Source organism: Bidens hawaiensis, unplaced genomic scaffold (genome assembly GCF_021521415.1).
Source record: "Bidens hawaiensis isolate Kalapana, Puna unplaced genomic scaffold, B.hawaiensis_p1.1 tig00008283_1, whole genome shotgun sequence".
Taxonomy (NCBI): domain Eukaryota; kingdom Viridiplantae; phylum Streptophyta; class Magnoliopsida; order Asterales; family Asteraceae; genus Bidens; species Bidens hawaiensis.
In genome coordinates, this window is record NW_027491589.1 from 213,709 (window position 1) to 232,615 (window position 18,907).

The window sequence follows — 18,907 nt, forward strand, 5'->3', positions numbered from 1 at the left end:
TAATTTAGTTAATTTAATTAGAGGAAAAAAAAATAAAATTGTTGAAAGACGAATTGGGATTGTTTAGGGGTAGTGGCAAGGGTTTAGAGCATTCACAACTTATCCCTTAAAATTATGTGAGGAGGATTTGCAAATTATAGGTAGATAGAGATAATGTAGTGTGTTTTTGGTAAATCTGGGGAACTTTGTTTGCCCATAATTATTTGTTAATATTTGTTGAATTGATTGTAAGTAGAGCATGGAGAAAATTGTTATGAAAAAGGTATAAAATGTATTATTTAATTGAACATGAGAGAGATATATAGTATTTTTTTAGTATAATTTTAGAGATATGGATGAGGGATGGGCTAAGAATGTTCTTAGGGATGGATTGGAATGGTTGCAAAGGTTTAGGGATATATTGTAATGGTTTTGGAATAAAATGATGTGACGCTAACATTGATAAGAATGAGTATGAAAATGTGGTGTAAATAGTTAGGAAAGTGGGATGGCCCGGTCTAAAGACTATTGCCATTACCCTAAAACACCCCAAGTTTATTTTATCCACCATTTCCCTTGTTTTGTCATTTCATTTATTCTTTCACTCTATCGCCTCCGCTAACCTCTAACCACCAGCCACCAACAACCATCGCCGCCCGCCACCACCGCGGTAACCGCCACCATTACCAACCCATTGCTACCAAGCATTGGCCCCGACCATCGCCACGACCGCCTGTCGCCCACCCCCATTGCCACCACTCCACCACCATAACATGCCAAACAACACAAAGTAATGATTAATTTCATTCACATGTGATAACGAAACATCTCAATCGAATGAGATAATGATTCATGTCATTTATTTGTTCATTCCATTCTCTCTTCCATTCATTACCCAATACCAAAAATAACTCTAAAGCTTTTGTTTTACGAAGCAATGTTTATATATATATATAGAGAGAGAGAGAGAGAGATAGAGAGAGAGAGAGGATTAGGTTCATTTCAGAGTGTTTTTAGCGCGAGAAGTGTGAGAAGACATTTGAACCAATCAAGATTTTTCTTTGTATTTTATATTTAATTAATCAGATGGGTATAATAGAAAAATATTTAGGTTTTGCTTTTGGTAACCAATAAATGTCATAGGGGGTTTCAAATTATAGTTTTTCTATTTATTTTTATTCTTTTGATTTTTAATTCTTCATCATCCAAAATTTCCTTTTACAATTCTCAAGATTTTTTCTTTGTGTTACGTTTATGGCTAATAAAAATAAGTTAAATATATTAAACATCATTACATCATATTATATAATATAACATATTTATATACATGTATATACGATCAACAAAGCATGTGTTACACATGACTAGAAATCTTGAATTACTTTACAATTATCTTATGTCCTAGACATAGCTACATGTTCCTCTTAGAATAATCATTCACAAAACTTTTACATACAACCAAGTCAAGAAAGATTTTCAACTTTATATCGAATTCGAAAAACTACCTACATCGTACATAAATGATTCTACACACGATAGAATTTACACATATACAATTCGATATACCACATACACAGTACATATATGAACCTACAAACGCTAGAATTAACACATACACAATTCAAAATACCACTTACGCAGTACATATATGAATCTACATACGATAAAATTTACACATACACAATACATATGTGAATCTACACAGCACGTAAATGATACATATTATAAACTTTACACATACACAATTCGAAATACCACATACACAATACATATATAAACCTACACACGCACAATTCGAAATACCATCTACACAGTACATACATGAACCTACACACGATAAAGTTTACGCATACACAATTCGAAGACCACCTACACAGTACAAAATAAACTCTTTTTTTTTTGCATTAAACTACATATAATAAATAACATATCATGCTAATAACCTATGATTATATTATTTTCACATAAATATTCGCAATACCAACTACGCGGTACATATATGAACCTACACATTATAAAATAAAATATACACAAATTAATACTGTAGTGTAGGACATTTTTTAAGTGTTGGCAACTTCTATGGGAAACTAATATAAAGCTCTACAAATCCTACACAATATTTAAAATAGTAATAATCATATATGACTCCATAACCATTAACTAGACATAAAAAAATGAAACTGCTGAATACATTAATGTCTGGCTTAATGAGGGCTATATTACAAAAGACATATATACCCTTTTTAATTAAAAATATGTCATAATATGTGTTTGTAATTATGAATTTGCCTTTTTCATTTATAGACCATTGATTCAACACAATCAATGGTTCAGATTCACTTCTCGCTGTAATATCACTTCTCGCATGAATCATCCCCTATATATGGGTAAGCATCCTAAGAGAACCCTTTGCAAATTGAGAACTTTGAGAACCATTTTGACATCTAAAAACACCTTTAAAAAAATACTTAAAAAATCATAAAACAAAAAATAATAAAAATTTTAAAAAAGTAAAAAAAAAAAAAACAAAATTCTTATATTTCATTCTGGTTTAATTAAAAAATATAAAAAAAACAAAAAAAAAACGTTGTATTATACACATATGTATAATTTTATTTAATCTTTAGTTACGTAATATACACATATGTATAGCATCATTTATCTTAAATTATACACATGTGTACAAAAAAAACATGTAAGTGTACATATATGCATATATTATACATATGTGTATATAATTGAGCTAAACCGAGTTTTTTTATGAAACCGGGATGATAAAATAAGAATTTTGGTTTTTTTACTTTTTTGATTTTTGTGTTTTATTTTATTTTATGATTTTTTTTATTTTTGGGTTTTTTGTGGTCCAAAATGGTTCTCATATTTCTCAATTTTAAAAAGATTCTCTCATGATCCTGATCCTATATATATATATATATATATATATATATATATATATATATAGGGGTGAGTTAACGTACAATAATCGCTTATCGTACATTACATACGCGACTTCCTGCGCCACCGATTCTAATTGAAATTAAAACTGCTTAGTGGCATGATTGTAATTAACCTAAAAATACTTAACGCATACCCATCAAAGTCCACCATCGCGACCATCGTCTACTGTCATGAACACCACCATCGTCCGTCACCACCATCGATTGTTGGTCACAGGTCAACTAAGCAATTTCCAATTGAAATTGTTGATGAGCCTAATTGATCAATTAACCTTGAAATTGATCCAATTAATCATCAATTTGAAGTTTTCGTCAATCAATTTTGAGTTTTGAGTTTTGGGTTTTGACATTGAACGTATTAACATTAAGTTTATACGATCTGTTTATACGCTCTGTTTAAACATATTATACGTTCTATTAAACGTTCAGAACATAATCAATTAAACTTTAAAAGTTCAGTACAAAAAGTTTATACGTTCTGTTTATACGTTTTTAAATAATGTTGTTTATAAGTTCAGTACGAATATTATGTTTAAACGTTCTAAAACAAAACGGAATACCTTTAAACGTTCTGACCAAAAAAGAACATCTTTAAACGTTCTAATACATTCAAAGAAGATCTGGGTGTTCAAAAAAGTATTGAAGTTCTGATAAAGTTTAGAAGTTCTAAGAAGTTCTGGGTGTTCAAACTGGTAAAGTTTAGAAGTTCTAAGAAGTTCTGGGTGTTCAAAACTGATAAAGTTTAGAAGTTATAAGAAGTTCTGGATGTTAAGAACTTCTAAAAACTAACAAAAAAAAAAATTAAACACCTGTAAACATGAAATTGAACATTAAAATCACTTCATATAATCTCATAATCATCAAACAAACGTCAATCGACCGTTAATTTGATCATTGATTCGATCATATGAACAAAAAATGAACGCCTGCAACTGGGTTTACGCAAAACTCAAAATTGATTAATTGAAACTTCAAATTGATGATTAATTGGACCAATTTCAAATTTTAATTGGTCAATTTTATCAACTGACCTGTGAAAAAGGCGTGACGAGGAAGATGGTGTTCACGATGGTACCGTCGACGGTCGCGACGGTAGATGCAATAATTGGATGGTGATCGGTGAAGGCGTACGGAATCGAAGGAGCAGTGAAGCAGAGGATCAGAACGGTCGCGTGCTTTTTGAAAATCGATGGTGAAGAAACTCGCGTACCTATTGTATGATAATGGATTATTGTATTTGATCCTTTATCTATATATGTGTGTGTATATATATATATATATATATATCTAGGGGTGGGTTAAAATAAAAAGAGATAGTTTTCTAGGAAGAGTAAGAATAAATCTAGGTAATTGGATTTAAGATCTAGTGGTTGAGATTGTTAGTTTCCAAAATGTCCAATAGTTTCCAAGGATCTAGGATTTAGGATTTAGGGTATATAGTTTACAAACTTCAAATTTTATGACCTTCTTACCATTCTTAGGAAACTATTTCTTTTTAATTTAACCATTTTCTATATATATATATATATATATATATATATATATATATATATATATATATAGGGGTGGGTTATAATAAAAAGAGATAGTTTCCTAGGAAGAGTAAGAATAAATCTAACCCATTGGATCTATAATCTAGTGGTTGAGATTGATAGTTTTTAAACTACCAAATAGTTTCCTAAGATTTAGGATTTAGGCTACATAGTTTCCTAACTCTAAATTTTATGTCATTCCTACTCATTATACAAAACTATGCCTTTATATATATATAAATATATATATGCAATAGGGATATAAGCAAACATTAATTAGACATCAAGTTCCATTTCACAACCAAACCAGTCGATTAAAACGGTAATTATCATCGTGTGTACACACTATACACACATCGTTTTTACCAAATGATCATCTCATATTTTTTTAAATCCGTTAGTTTTGTGCTGGTTTTGCTTTGTATGTTCAATATTCTTTTATTATGGTTAAGAATTAATTTATATGTTATAATCTTAATCTCTTATATTATATTATCTTGAACATGCAGCAGCTATATATTTACGAAAATAAGAATATAATAAGTCCATTTTGTAAACTTGTAGCGATATGAAAGTAATAAATAATCAATTATATTTCTTACACAGAGATAAAAGTTAATGAATTGAAACATCAACTCCTTCCACCGCCCATGATACATCTCTGTCACATCACCCTATGCTATCAGAGGCTAAAATGAATCGGTTTAATTTGAACGTCCTTTCTGCATGTAATTAAACCATTCCAAAATAAATAAACAAATCATAATCTGAAAACCCAGTGTGTTTTTAACTAGTACGTACGCTTTATGTATCCTGGCAAGCTCACATTTTTATTTTAACCAAACACCCAATTTACTATTAACATACGTATTCAATGTTCTTGTTTTCTTAGACCGTTTCACCATTTAAACTATTGGCAGATCGAGTATTAGAGTATAAAAAATATGTATGTTGCTACTCGCGGATTAAAGGGTTCTGATATTGTCGCTCTCATCGTATTTGTTATATGTTATAATAATTCGTGAATTGAGTGAAATGGGAAGTTCAAGTGACAAGATATGTTGTTATTGTTTAATAAGACAATGCACTAAACACCATAGTAATTAGTTTCAATAATATATATAACAAGATTAAAACAGATTTCCCTTATAAACAAACATTCGCAACGTAATAATGCAATAAATGTTTTTTGTTCTTTAGGCTTCATACAAATGTTGATATAGAAAACACCCAAAATTTGTGACAGTTTACTTTGATGATCATAGACGTATATATGGATTGATAACGAGGGTGAGTAAGTTCCAACAGTTGACAAGGACCTTTCATTCCAACAAAATTATTCAAAGTTGTACAAGTCGGTTAAATTTATATAGATTCAAACTAATTATATAAAAGTAAATGGAAAGAAAAATAGGTATTTGTAACCTCATTCATGTGGTCCAACATTCAAATATTTTGACAAGTGATATTGATTTGTTTAGTTATTGATGATTATGATATTATGCGTGTTTATCAACAGTTGAAACTGATCTAATGATCCAACTCAAACCAAATTGATTGGTTTGAGATCTAAATAGTTCGGTTTTTGAAGTTTGTCATACCAATTGTCTGGTTTAAAACTTGAAACTAGTGGTTTGACTTATATTACTTGCATGCATACATCTTTTCGTTTTTTGAGCATCTTAATCACTATAATTATACAAACTACGTCTAGAAAACAAATATGAAAAATGTTCTAAACACCATAACGGCATAACCAAACGATTAAACTACCAAATCTGCTGGTCCGGCTAACCCATGCAACCCCGTATGTTTGGTTTATCATTTTCTGAAGTAGTAATGGTTCGGCTCAAATTTTTTGTAACATTCATAAATACTTAGTTATTTCCTCTATTACTAAAAACAAAAGGTTACAAAAAATTAGAAGAAGAAAAAAAAGAAAGATAAAGCATAATGTGGACACTTGAAAAGTTGTTTGAACTTGCATTAATGGTGAGTTCTTGTCCAATGGGTCAAGACCCCCACCACAATTTACCTAAAAATCGACAGGACAACATATCACACACCAACATTAACATTGCAATTTATTTGATAACGGGATCTTGTTGTTATCAAATAAAACATGTGAATTTTAACTAAGCGTTTTATGCGGAACCTATAGATATTTATTCAAACTCGAAAAGAGAAAACAAGGCAATAATGTATGTCTTTTATTATACGCTACAACGATTATTTGATTGTATCGAGCCATCAAACGACATTTATGGGGCCAACACATTGATTTGCTTGTCTCCTCTTTGGATTTTGTTTATTTAGGATTTCCCCACACTCAAATTGATGTTTATCGTCATATCACAAGTATTGACTATATAGCATTGTTTAGCAGTGTTACCGAATGAGCAGTCGAAATCCAAATACAGCAGTAAAGTCGAATAAGACCACTCGCTAACATTGTTAAAAGTGACTGTTGTGAGGTGGGTTGGGGCCAACTAAGATCAAACAAATCCATATGAGGTGTACGTCGACATAGGTATTGCGTACTTGTGTTAATGCACAAGGTACAAACGTATTAAAGCACAAATGGAAGGTATGGGCAAGTTTTTGAGAACACTCCATGAGATTTAAATATGAAATGCAACATTGGGGGACAAAGGTTGTGGTCTAAAGAAGTTAAAATGCCTGCATGCCTTTTTTAATGCATAAAGAATTTGAGGTTGGTTTTGTATGGCCAGTTATGTATCAATTATAAACTAATAAATTATTTACTAGTAGATAGATGTATAAAGTGTTCTCGTCAAGCTATATGAAGTTATGCGTTAGGGTGTTCATGGTTTAGTTCGGTCAGTTTTTATGAAATTTATGATTAAAATGTTAGCTATAATTTAGAGAAACAACAAACCAAACCAGCCGGATTTGTTAAATGAGCCCGATCGGCCAATTTTTTTTGGTTAATCACTTACGTTTTTTTTCCCAAAATTATTAAGTTGATTTCTTTTAAAAATGATAAATACGGTTCATAATTATATAAAGAATGGAAGTTAAAAAGTGAGTTCCAACTCCAAATCCAAACAGCAGAGAACCGATTAATCAAGCAAACCAACAAAACGAAACCATAACACGAACCCTTTGGATCTTAAACAGGCCAAACCAACGAAGTTTTTTCGTTTTAGATGGTTCAACTGGTTTCTGCGGTCTATAAACACCCCTAATTGAACATGACAGTATATCTTGATACAATTTCCATCATTTACAAACACTGATTTTATAAATTAATAAAACAATTTTATTATTTCTAACGGACAAATATCAATGTATCGAAAGATGAATACATCTTCGGATTGCAGTACAATGAATAAAAGAAAAGAACAAGGTTTCAGAATAGAGCATAATACACAAGACTCCCGGCTAAAAACAGGTATAAAGCCACACCCTATAATACACAGATTTAAGCATCACATTATTGAGTTGCAATCAAGAAGACAAGAATCACCACCATCACCGCACGCCACTTAAGTTCATATAAGATTAATGGTGAAGGAGACGTATGGGTGAGAATCAGCTTCGCCACCCAAGCCACCCATGTTTCCTTCATCTTCGGTTTTCCAGAATGCACTGCATTATCATCAAATGACCAAAATGCCATTAATTCTCACATTATAGCATAAGTTAAAACAATCTGACTCTGTGGTCCTAGACCGAATCATAAGATTAGAGATCATGTGGTCCTATACATAATACATGAGTGATGAAATGAAACCAATGAAGAACCTCCATTATCACTATCCGTGCATGATTAAATGGTCAGATACGGACCGTACCCTTAACCTATGAACCTCTTTGTTGGTTTAGTGACCATTTCAATGGAGTGTGTACCACCATCTAGAATCTAGTATTTGTTCGTTCTTAGTGTAAGCATTTTATAACCCCATCAACAATAGAAGTACAGTACAACATTTTCTAAATGATTTCAAAGATAAAATTACCAATTTACCCCTTGTCGTTGGGTCAAATGAGTTGCTTTATATTTAGATAACAAAGGGTACTTTAGGTATTTGACAAAACAATCAAAGATGTCGCATATTTTTTTGTGAATTATCTACCATATCACTCCTGTTATAAGAATCAACCATGCATGACAAAACTATAAGAAATTACCTGTTAGAACTGCCAGATAAGCTTTCGAGGATCGTACGCACCTTCTTCTCACTTTTCACAGATGGTGATAATACAACAGACTGGAATCAAATCAAAGATACTTATACATAAAACATTAACCCAACAATTAATATTTAAAGAAAATGTAAATTCGAAGGTTTTAATTTAATAGTTAATACCAAAAAGGAAGGGGGTAACCCGTATCGCAAAATGCTCTCGGAAAATAAACGAACTGCACAAAAATGCATCCACGAAGTGAAAACCTGCAAGGATAAGTTAAAAAATGCTTAAGAAAAAGCGTTATAAAAACTATAATATCATTCTGTCAAATAAAACGGTTAATAAGGTTTAATGCAATGGGCGACTATTGACTAGTTTGACCTATTCGTTTTCATTTTAGCTACAAACAAATTTTGTCCACTTGACCCTGGTTTGAGAAAAAGTATAACGCGAATTGGCCCGTTTAACAGGCAGTAGTGATAGTGTGAGATGGCCGTCCAATTTGTCGTATAAAAAAAAGAAAATATAATATTTATGTGCATGATTAGTGACTGCATGCTATAAATGTGCATAGTGCATATGTCCTGGTTTCAGTCATTCAGATTCTGACACTTTATGTACATGGAAAATTTGGACACTTGTTCCTTGTTTGATACCATGCAGATTAGCATTATTTGTTCATTGTTGGGTACATTTGGATGCATTACATATTGTTACAGGCAACGTAAAGATTAAAGATAGAACCGGGACCAGTAACTTCAAGCCTTTATGAATTTTCAAGTTTAATATGACTAGTTCTTGAGGTGTCAGGTATTCTTAATCTGATGTATTTGTATAAAAAAGTTTAACCATAATAAACTCAGAACATATATTAAGCGTAATAAATAAAAAAGATGAATTAAGAGAAATGTAAAAACCTCTCCATAACTGGTATAACACCACTGCAAAAGAGAGCTTTTCAGGGATTCCTGATCTTGCATCAGTTTTTCAAGCTCCTGTTTCCGACTCTCTTGAGTTTCCGAGTTATATTCAAAATCACGAATCTGAATCATAATCAGAATTACATAAAATGAACATGATATAACAAAATACTAGATATTTCTATGTACAGTAGTTATTGCCATATTACAAACGCATGTTTTTATGTACAATAGCGAACAGCCGTCACTTTTTCAAAACAGTCGAAAAATAGATAAAGGCGGAGTTAATTATACAAATAGTGACCCCAAATTAGTTTAAAATTATCTACAAGGATTATTTTTCGACTCTCTTGAGTTTCCGAGTTATATTCAAGATCACGAATCTGAATCATAATCAGAATTACATAAAATGAACATGATATAACAAAATACTAGATATTTCTATGTACAGTAGTTATTGTCATATTACAAACGCATGTTTTTATGTACAATAGCGAACAGCCGTCACTTTTTCAAAACAGTCGAAAAATAGATAAAGGCGGAGTTAATTATACAAATAGTGACCCCAAATTAGTTTAAAATTATCTACAAGGATTATTTATTGTTCCAAAACGTGTTGTTCCGGACATGCAAACCGGCTCACGCCAGACCGTCCCAGGCCCATCACGTGAGAGGTAAATCAGCCTCACTCAGTGACAAGGGGATTGGCACTTAGGATCGGTTTCGAACCAACGACCTCTAGGTTATTGTTCCAAGTCTTATGCCCCCTTAACCAACTGAGCTACACGGCGGGGACACAAGGACTATTTATGTAATTGGCTAATAGGATAAAATCGTCATTTTAGAATTTTTAACAGAAGCTAATGCTAGATCCAAAATATGTTGCATATTGAAAACCATAGTTACCAAACATGTTACTTTTCAAAGTTAGACACCAAACTTGTTACCTTTACTTACTATAGGACCATTTATGTAATTAAGTAATTATCACAATATTAACAAACTCACTTGGAATCCTCTTTCGCGTGCCTTAATTCGGAAATTATCAGCATCACGATTAAACAACGTTACAGTGTAGAGAGCATACTCATTGTCCTCATGTAGATTCTTGGAAGATCTTGGGACCTAGAACAATAATAATCGTATAAAAGTATACCAAAGGAATCATTAAACTTGCATGCAGTGCTGATTTCATAATCATAATTGTAATAAAATGATCTTACCACATAAGTTGTCAGTGTCTCATAACAAGATAACCAATCTTTCTGGGAATACTTTGGAACAACAGCAATGAGTGTAACCAAATGTTCTGAAGTGACGATGTCATTCGGTTTTACTATATTGGACAGGTCACGAACAGCTAAGCTGGAACATGAATTTATGTTAATTATGATCTCAAAAATATGCTATTAAGTGGTACTCTAATTCTTATAGTTTACTACCTTCCAGTCTGCTTTCTGTTAATTGCATTAAGTTGACTTCGAACATTGTTATACTCAGCAATACGAACCTAACATAGAAAAAAAAAAGAACCAACAATCAAGCCTTTCGCGAGTTTCAAATATGTTATATATATATATATATATATATATATATATATATATATATAGATCTCAATAAAGTATCTGTTAACTGATTATTCTGCTAAACGTTTAGCATGAACATAGGATCATAAGTCCTAATAACAAACTGTGCCAAAAGGTAAACAAAATTATAGAAAAAAGATTTTTTTAAGTGCAATGAAACTATGATAAGATATATAGAAACACAAACATCTGCATTAGCATGCTTAGTTACTGCTTATCAGCATACAAATTAAATTCTACAAGGCGCAAGCACATAATTAACAAAAACGGATGAAACCATATTGTACTAGCAGGATGAGATTTCAAAATCTAACGTGCTTGAAAATATCGACAAGGTTTAATCACATAAACTAACTTAACCATAATCTATTTCTTCGATTAAAGCCAACTGCACAATGTACATGCTATACACTTATCTACTCGTTATTGATCACACACTATTCATACAACCGACTGCTGTAAATCAATGCTTCACAACCACAATGCCTATAACGAAAAATACTATAAGATACAATGCAACCGAATACCTTGAGATCATCGTCAATCTTGGCGACCTGCGCATGAATACCATCCACAATCTCCTTAAGCGGAGACATTGTCGGATACTTAGCCTCATCCCACACAAACCTACACCAACAAAATCAATCAACCAGATCAACACCAACCCACCACCAAATCCCAAACACAAACACAATCAATAAAAACAATTACTTAGTAAGATACGAATCCACCGGAACGCCATCGACCGTCAACGAACTGGCGACAATCCCAGACGCCTTCTCCAAATCCTCGATCTGTCGCCGTATCTTATGAGAACACCCTTCAATAAACGTATTCGACTACACAATTCACAAAAACAAATCAAATCATATAAAATAAATATACAATAACAAAAATAATAAAAACCCAGATCATAAAACGAATAATAATATAATATGATAATTGACCTTGAATAGATCATCGCTTAAGGCTAAAAGAGAATCGAGTGTGCCAACACGGAGATTGGGGATATTAAACTGCAAATAAAATGAGTGAATTAGTACAAAGATGTGAAATTGAAGATGGGTTTGATTGTATATATATGTATATACCCTGTAAAGAGGAGTGTCGAATGAGTTTTTGGAGATTGAATCTTGTAAGCGAGTCCAGAGAGATGAAGCTGAGGAGGATTGAACGGGAAGAGAAGCAATCCAGTATCTTGTAGCCATTGTTGTGATCAATCAGATCAAAATGGAAGCTTTGTAGATCAGCAAATTGGATGATGAATGATGAATATGTTTTGTTTCTTTCACGATTGATTGCAGTTGTCGGCTGTTTGTATCCGGTTTGGGTTTTTTTTTAACCCGTTTACACCATTAGCTTCGGAAATTTAAGGAATTTTATAAGATACAGAAATATTAGCGTCTTATTAACTGTGAGAATTATAAAAAAAATATTATACTGTATAAGTAGATTAACTATGTAATTATTTTGTAGTTTTGCGTGTAATTGAGATTGAAAACCGAACTTAACTTATTGATATTGAAGTTTGTTTAGAATTTTAAGTAATTATAATACTTTAATATGCCGAACTTAACTTATATATTAATAATCAATTAATTATAAGTTAACACAAAAGGTTTAGGCCAAACAATTAGAGGTATTAAAAAACTGAATCCGGAACTGTACTTGAAAAAAAAACTCTGGAATCAGGTTTTTATTACCCGAACTCGTTCTCGACCTTACCCGTAGGGTCAGATAGGGTATCCATTTCAGGTACAAAACCCGTACTCAGAACTGGATCCTATTTGTACTAGGTAATACCCGAAAGCCGGAACTGGTTCCATACATGAAGTCGGGTTTTTTGAATACCTGATCTAAACCTGAAATTACATGAAAATACTCAGAAAATACACCGAAAAAAGTGCAACCTTTTAAAAATCCAATATATACATGAAAAATACATGAAAAAAAAACCCATAAAATCTAAAAATAGAGTTTTTTTATAACCACAAATAGAGTATTCGAATGCCCGGTTTTATAATACATAGTTTATACCTGACCCGGACACGGTGCATAGGGTATAGTTTTTAAAGACAATACCAGATCCTGGCTCGGGTGCCAATACCTGAATTTTAATACTAGGTTATACCCAAAGCTAGTTCCACGCCAAAAGCCAGATATTAGAAAAATCCCGATTTATGCATCTCTACAAATAGTTGGCCAACCTGCCTCTTTTCTCCACGTATAATTGGTGTGGCCCAATCCACACTTTTTTTCAGCCCATAACCCTTTTCTTCTATAGTTGATGTGTAAACCCCAACCAGTTAACCGAAAGTTGTTATTGAACCGGTATAGTAGTAACCGGTTTGTAACCGATATCAACCGTAGGTTTGGGAGCAGTAAGAGATTTGGAGCAGGACCCAGTCAATAACCGGTTAACCGAAATTGGTTATTAAAATACAACTAAAAATTGTTTAACTGGTATTAACATTGGAAAAAATTCCTGCTAGTCTTTTATACTTGTTTTATATGCATTTTTCGTAGAATTTATAAACTTACCGCAGTTACTTGTATACATTTAAATTTAACTTTGAACATAGGATCGGTATTAAAGTAAAATGATTAACTAGTTAATTTATAAACTTATCACATGTTCTTTTCAACCGGTTTATAACCAAGATCAATCTTCAAGGAATATCGATTCGGCTTATAAGGTTGTGAATAATCGATAGTATGTTGAAGGTGATATTGTACGTACATATATTCTTTAAGGAAATGTCTGCCATGTATGTGGGCATATTATATATAGCGTGTGTCATGATTCTAGGAATTTATAATTCAAATAAGAATAACTATTTACTTTTTTTTAGAACGGCAATAACTATTTACTTATGTTATATGTTTTTTTTAACTTTTGAGATTCTCAAAAGCCATGTAGTAGTATCATACATATATGCATGCATGCATGCATGCGTGCTTTAACTACAAGTGGAGCTTTTATTGTATTGTTTATTTAATCTACATATATGCAATTTAGTATGTCCATGTATGAATGCAACGTACATACATGTATATCGGTCTAAGGTCTTCATAAAACATTTAACCAAGCCATCACTTACACACATATGAGCGTTAAGCCGTTAAGTTCATAACATATGCATATATGCATGCTTTTGTTAACAGGTCTTGATTATTTTTTATCTAAATATACAGTAATTTATTAGGTACACTTACACATATGATCGAATGTTAAAGTTCATAATCATATTGATGTATATTGATGTGTGCATGTTTTAATAAAAATATAGTCTTTGTTGTCATCAAGTGTTGATTACTTGATTATTTGTTTATTATACATGTATGAATTTTATCACATACACAAATGAATTTAATGTACTCACATGTACGTTGTTTTTGGGTGAAGAAAGTTTGAAATTCACAAACTAATAGAAGTGAGAGTAAGATATATTCGAGTTAGTTTCTTTAAGGGGGGCTTTAAATATACCAAAAGTTTTTATTTGGTATACCAAGTCAACCCTATTAATCTACTACTAATCATTCAATCAACTACTAATCATATCAATCATCATTTTTATTCTATTTTATTTAAATATAACTACTAATCATTACATAATAATTATTTAAACTACTAATATCTATTTTTTAATTAGGTTTTTTTAAAGGCTATTGTAATTAGTTTTTTGCAATACTAGTATTAATAATAGTATATTAAATATTTTATTATACAATTATGAATATTACTAGTCTTCTAAAAAGTACTCAAATATATAAATACGAAAATACAAGTTCATTATGAATGTAAAAACACTAAAATAATTAATCACTTAAATCCACAAACCCACTTTCAGGACAATAAAGTTGGCTGTACAGTTCTAGACGCGTATGATTAAGACAAATTGTTACTTCACACGTATGATACAATTATGACAAGAAACAACAACCAATATCTAAAATGTAGGGTCTGAGGAGGGTAAGATGTAGACAGCCTTACCTCTATCCCATAGGGATAGAGAGGCTGCTTCCGGTGAGACCCCCGGCTCAATAGTAGTTTTGCATCAAGCCTTGGACATAAGGCACATAACACTCAATCATCGGGACACCGGCTGATCGGTGCATGTGCCCTTGTCTTTCGGCTATCAACGCCACCACATGATGCCTGATTAACCTTCCGCCACTTTTAACGTTATTTTCACAAGATTATTTTCACAAGCAGTCCGCTACAAAGCGAATTTTGTCTAAAAAGCGTATACGAATATAAGAATTTAACCCATCTCATAGATTTGATGATCAAGGTACTTATGATGAAGAGAGTGAGTTTGTTAAAACACTTAAACACACATCACATATATTTTTTTTAGTACTTACCATATCCAGTATTATTATAATTTTGTAACTAAAGTTTGATTCCTGTTCCATCATTTAGTTTTGACGGCACCAGGTTATAATAGGAGACTATGCGAGTAGGTGACGTTTATTAGTTAGATCATTGAATTGAACGAATTTAATCTCATCGCACTGTCGTGCCATCAAACAAGTATTCACGGACGTTAGCCTTATCTGAGATAAGCACATCCCAGCATGGTAAATTTATCCTCACAGCTCATTTAAAACATCCGTTGACGGCTAATAAAAAAAAGTTGGGATGCATTTTGATCATGTATAACAACATATAACATGAAAATGAAGAGATAAATGCTTTACATAACATAAAAAACCAAAAAATAAAATGCCGTTGAAAGTAAACGTTGCTTAACGCCACGGCACCTCTTCTCACGTTACCTCCACACACACTTTCTCTTTTATTTTAAAACCCATCACTTGACTTCCATTCTCTCCGTCGGTGATCCTTAATTTACTTCCACTCCACATGGATGATTCATATTCATACTCAAACTCTATCACCGCCACCCTCCGTCTCATCCAATCCGACACCCACGACGATCCTCTTTCCAAAATCCAAGCCGCTAAAGATATCCGTCGCCTCACCAAAACATCCCACCGATGCCGTCGTATGTTTTCCGAAGCCATACCATCCCTCGTTTCCATGCTGCGGTACCCCTCTCTCGATGCCAAAGCCGCCGCTCTCCTCGCTCTACTTAACCTTGCCGTCCGAGATGAGACGTAAGTTATTGGATTTTAATAATTCAAACTAGAACCGATATTTCAATAATAAATTATATTAGTCTGTTCGATAATAATTTTAACTTTCACTTTTTACTGCTAACATAGTTACCTTTTAATATTCCAAACTACTCTATAATAATATTAACTTTCACTTTTGTCCTGTAGTATAATTATTATTAATTTATACTAAAATTAAGCTTGTTTTTAATTTTGTTATTAAGTATAAATCTGTGATGATTATGCTAGGCTGTGGGATTGGTATTGTGAAAATTAGGATCATGGGATTATTTAAATCGAATTTTATTATTATTATTATTATTATTTTATTTTGAAATTTGATATGATGACAGTTTTTGATATAGATTTGAATTAAATAATTGTTGTATGATTTGGAGTGTGGTTTGTGTCATTTCTGTGCTTATATGTTCATCTTTTTGCCTCGGATTCATCAATTTAAAAAAAGGTGAAGGCAGTGATATTAAATTAAAGTAAATTTTCTTAAAAGTGTTTGACTTTGGTATATTTTTTGGTATATTTAACAGCCCTTCTTTAATAGCGGGTCGTTGACTCGTTGGGTTGTCCAACAACCAGTAGCTATTCATAAATGAGAGTATAATACTATTGTTATAAGCCATTGATTTAAGCATGATTAATGTCTATTATCAATTCTTCAAGATAAATGAGAGTAAGTTATCATGATTTGATGAAAAGCTATGGCTAAGAGAATCTTGGTAGTCGACCATCAACATTCATATTTCTTTGGTTGATTGCCGTATTCCTCAAACCCATACTACACATAAGCATGTTACACGATATATATAGAAGAATATAACTTTTGCAAATAAGTAAGATAGTATACCTTTTATATGCCTGCTTAGTAAGATGGATCAACACAAGGTAACAATAATGGAAGAAGAAGTCTAACATGAAAGATAAGGGTATTTTAGATGAGCCAAAGACGACTTCCTAAAAAGCCATTTCAAAAGTTGTCTAATTGTATGAGTACAATTTACAACTAAACTCTACATGTTTTACGCAAGTCATCCTTGGCTATCCAAATCACTCTTCAATCTTCATATAAGACCTCTCTTCCTTGTCATTTAACCTTCCTCGACATACTCATTGCAACTCTATCATAAGATATAACACCCCCTCTTTTATCACCGTATCTTTCATGGCACATTGTATTATTTGGTGACATACTTCTTGCTACTGAGTGACCTCTATATATAGAGAGAACCCAAGACAATGAGAATATGTGAAGTCACAACAAATAACGGTCCAACCCCTCCTCAAGTAAAGATGTCCACTTGTGAAAGAAAAATGCTTCTCTTTTTTCTTTTATCCGTTCATGTACATTATATAAATTAATCAACTAACCCATTAAAGAATATATTCTAATAATCCATATCTCTTCTACATTCAACTAGATACATCTATTCACTTTGGGTGTTCACTAAATAGTCCCTAGAACACTATGGGATACTTTTCTACTTGTTATGGACCTAAGAGTATTGACTTTTTTCAAATTTGAAATGGACAAAAACTGACTCCTGCTTAAAATTATTCTTTTATGCTTTTCTTTTTCTGATTCTTCGTGTGTTAGATCACGATTCGCAAAGAGGGTATTATGAGAGGTATGTGATTTTGGTTTTCAGATGGTCACAAATTGATCTTGACCTCTTGTGAAGTGTCAACTCTTGATTTGAGGTAAACCCTCATGATTTGCCTATTCAACATTGAGATTTTGACATGATTCACGGCTTTATTCACTTATATCCGTAAAATTCTAACTTTTGTTCATATAATACTAGCTTCTATCCTTCGTATTACGGGATTGTTCTACATTACTTTTTTTCAATATTTATATATTTTTGTGAATTTTAATTTGATTTATTTAAGAAAATTAATAATATACTTAGAATTGGATGATAAATGACACAAATAAATGATATGTTATAACCCAGTTTAAAAGTTATCTGCGTTTGGTGAGACCCATGATCCGCTTATTTTTTTACTATAAAATTGTTTCTTAGTTATAAATAATATTTACAAAAAATCGGATATTAATTTTTAGTATATCCATATTTTATAGGATTTTCATATCAAATATTTAGTGACATAATTTTTAAGTTAATGAGATCCATTTACAAATAAAGCACTCTGATAGCTTGAGAGAATATAGGGAGGTTTCGTTTATATATATTTAAGATAGGGAAAGACTTTTTTGAAAACCAAGTTTTAGACGCAAAAGTGGCGAAGCTTGGACGTGAGGGCTAGAGCCAGATTAAAAATGTATGTTTAAATAAACATAAAAAAGGAGGGGGGGGGGTGACTCAATTTTTAGGCCAAACTAGTTATTACATTTTTTACTTATGTAATTTACATTTTTTTTTACTTCAATTTCTTCAATTACATTTTACTTACATATGTCTTACATTTGTATTCGCGCGATTTAAAGAAACCATTAATCACAACAGGATTCAAAGAAACACTTGTTACATTTTAAATTTGTAATTTTTTGAATTTGTATTTAGAGGATGCCTTAACAATGTACTCTTTTTACATTTTTTTTTAAGTTTTAGAATTACTATTTACCTACATCTTACATTATCTTTAAGTTAAGGAATTTACGAATTACATAGTCTTAC

General features: G+C 31.9%; 2 protein-coding genes across 2 annotated transcripts in view; both read right to left on the reverse strand.

The window, feature by feature from the left end:
• Nucleotides 1-18,907, reverse strand: part of LOC143637445 (uncharacterized) — a 123,284-nt gene that overhangs the window by 19,164 nt on the left and 85,213 nt on the right. The window lies entirely within an intron of this gene.
• LOC143637403 (V-type proton ATPase subunit C-like) lies at nt 7,715-12,416 on the reverse strand. The gene is made up of 11 exons (XM_077104799.1): nt 12,221-12,416; nt 12,077-12,145; nt 11,841-11,968; nt 11,657-11,756; nt 10,986-11,053; nt 10,767-10,908; nt 10,552-10,668; nt 9,541-9,666; nt 8,803-8,886; nt 8,624-8,703; nt 7,715-8,080 (listed from the first exon to the last, which is right to left on the reverse strand). The coding sequence occupies exons 1-11, from the start codon at nt 12,335-12,337 to the stop codon at nt 7,984-7,986; spliced, it is 1,128 nt and encodes a 375-aa protein (XP_076960914.1). The 5' UTR covers nt 12,338-12,416; the 3' UTR covers nt 7,715-7,983.

Coding starts and splice junctions, on each gene's coding strand:
- LOC143637403 (XM_077104799.1), bottom strand. CDS start 12,337: ATGGCTACAAGATACTGGATTGCTTCTCTTCCCGTTCAATCCTCCTCA. Junction 11,054..11,656: donor AGATTGACGATGATCTCAAG/GTATTCGGTTGC, acceptor TTTCTATGTTAG/GTTCGTATTGCTGAGTATAA. Junction 8,887..9,540: donor GTTATACCAGTTATGGAGAG/GTTTTTACATTT, acceptor TTATCCTTGCAG/GTTTTCACTTCGTGGATGCA.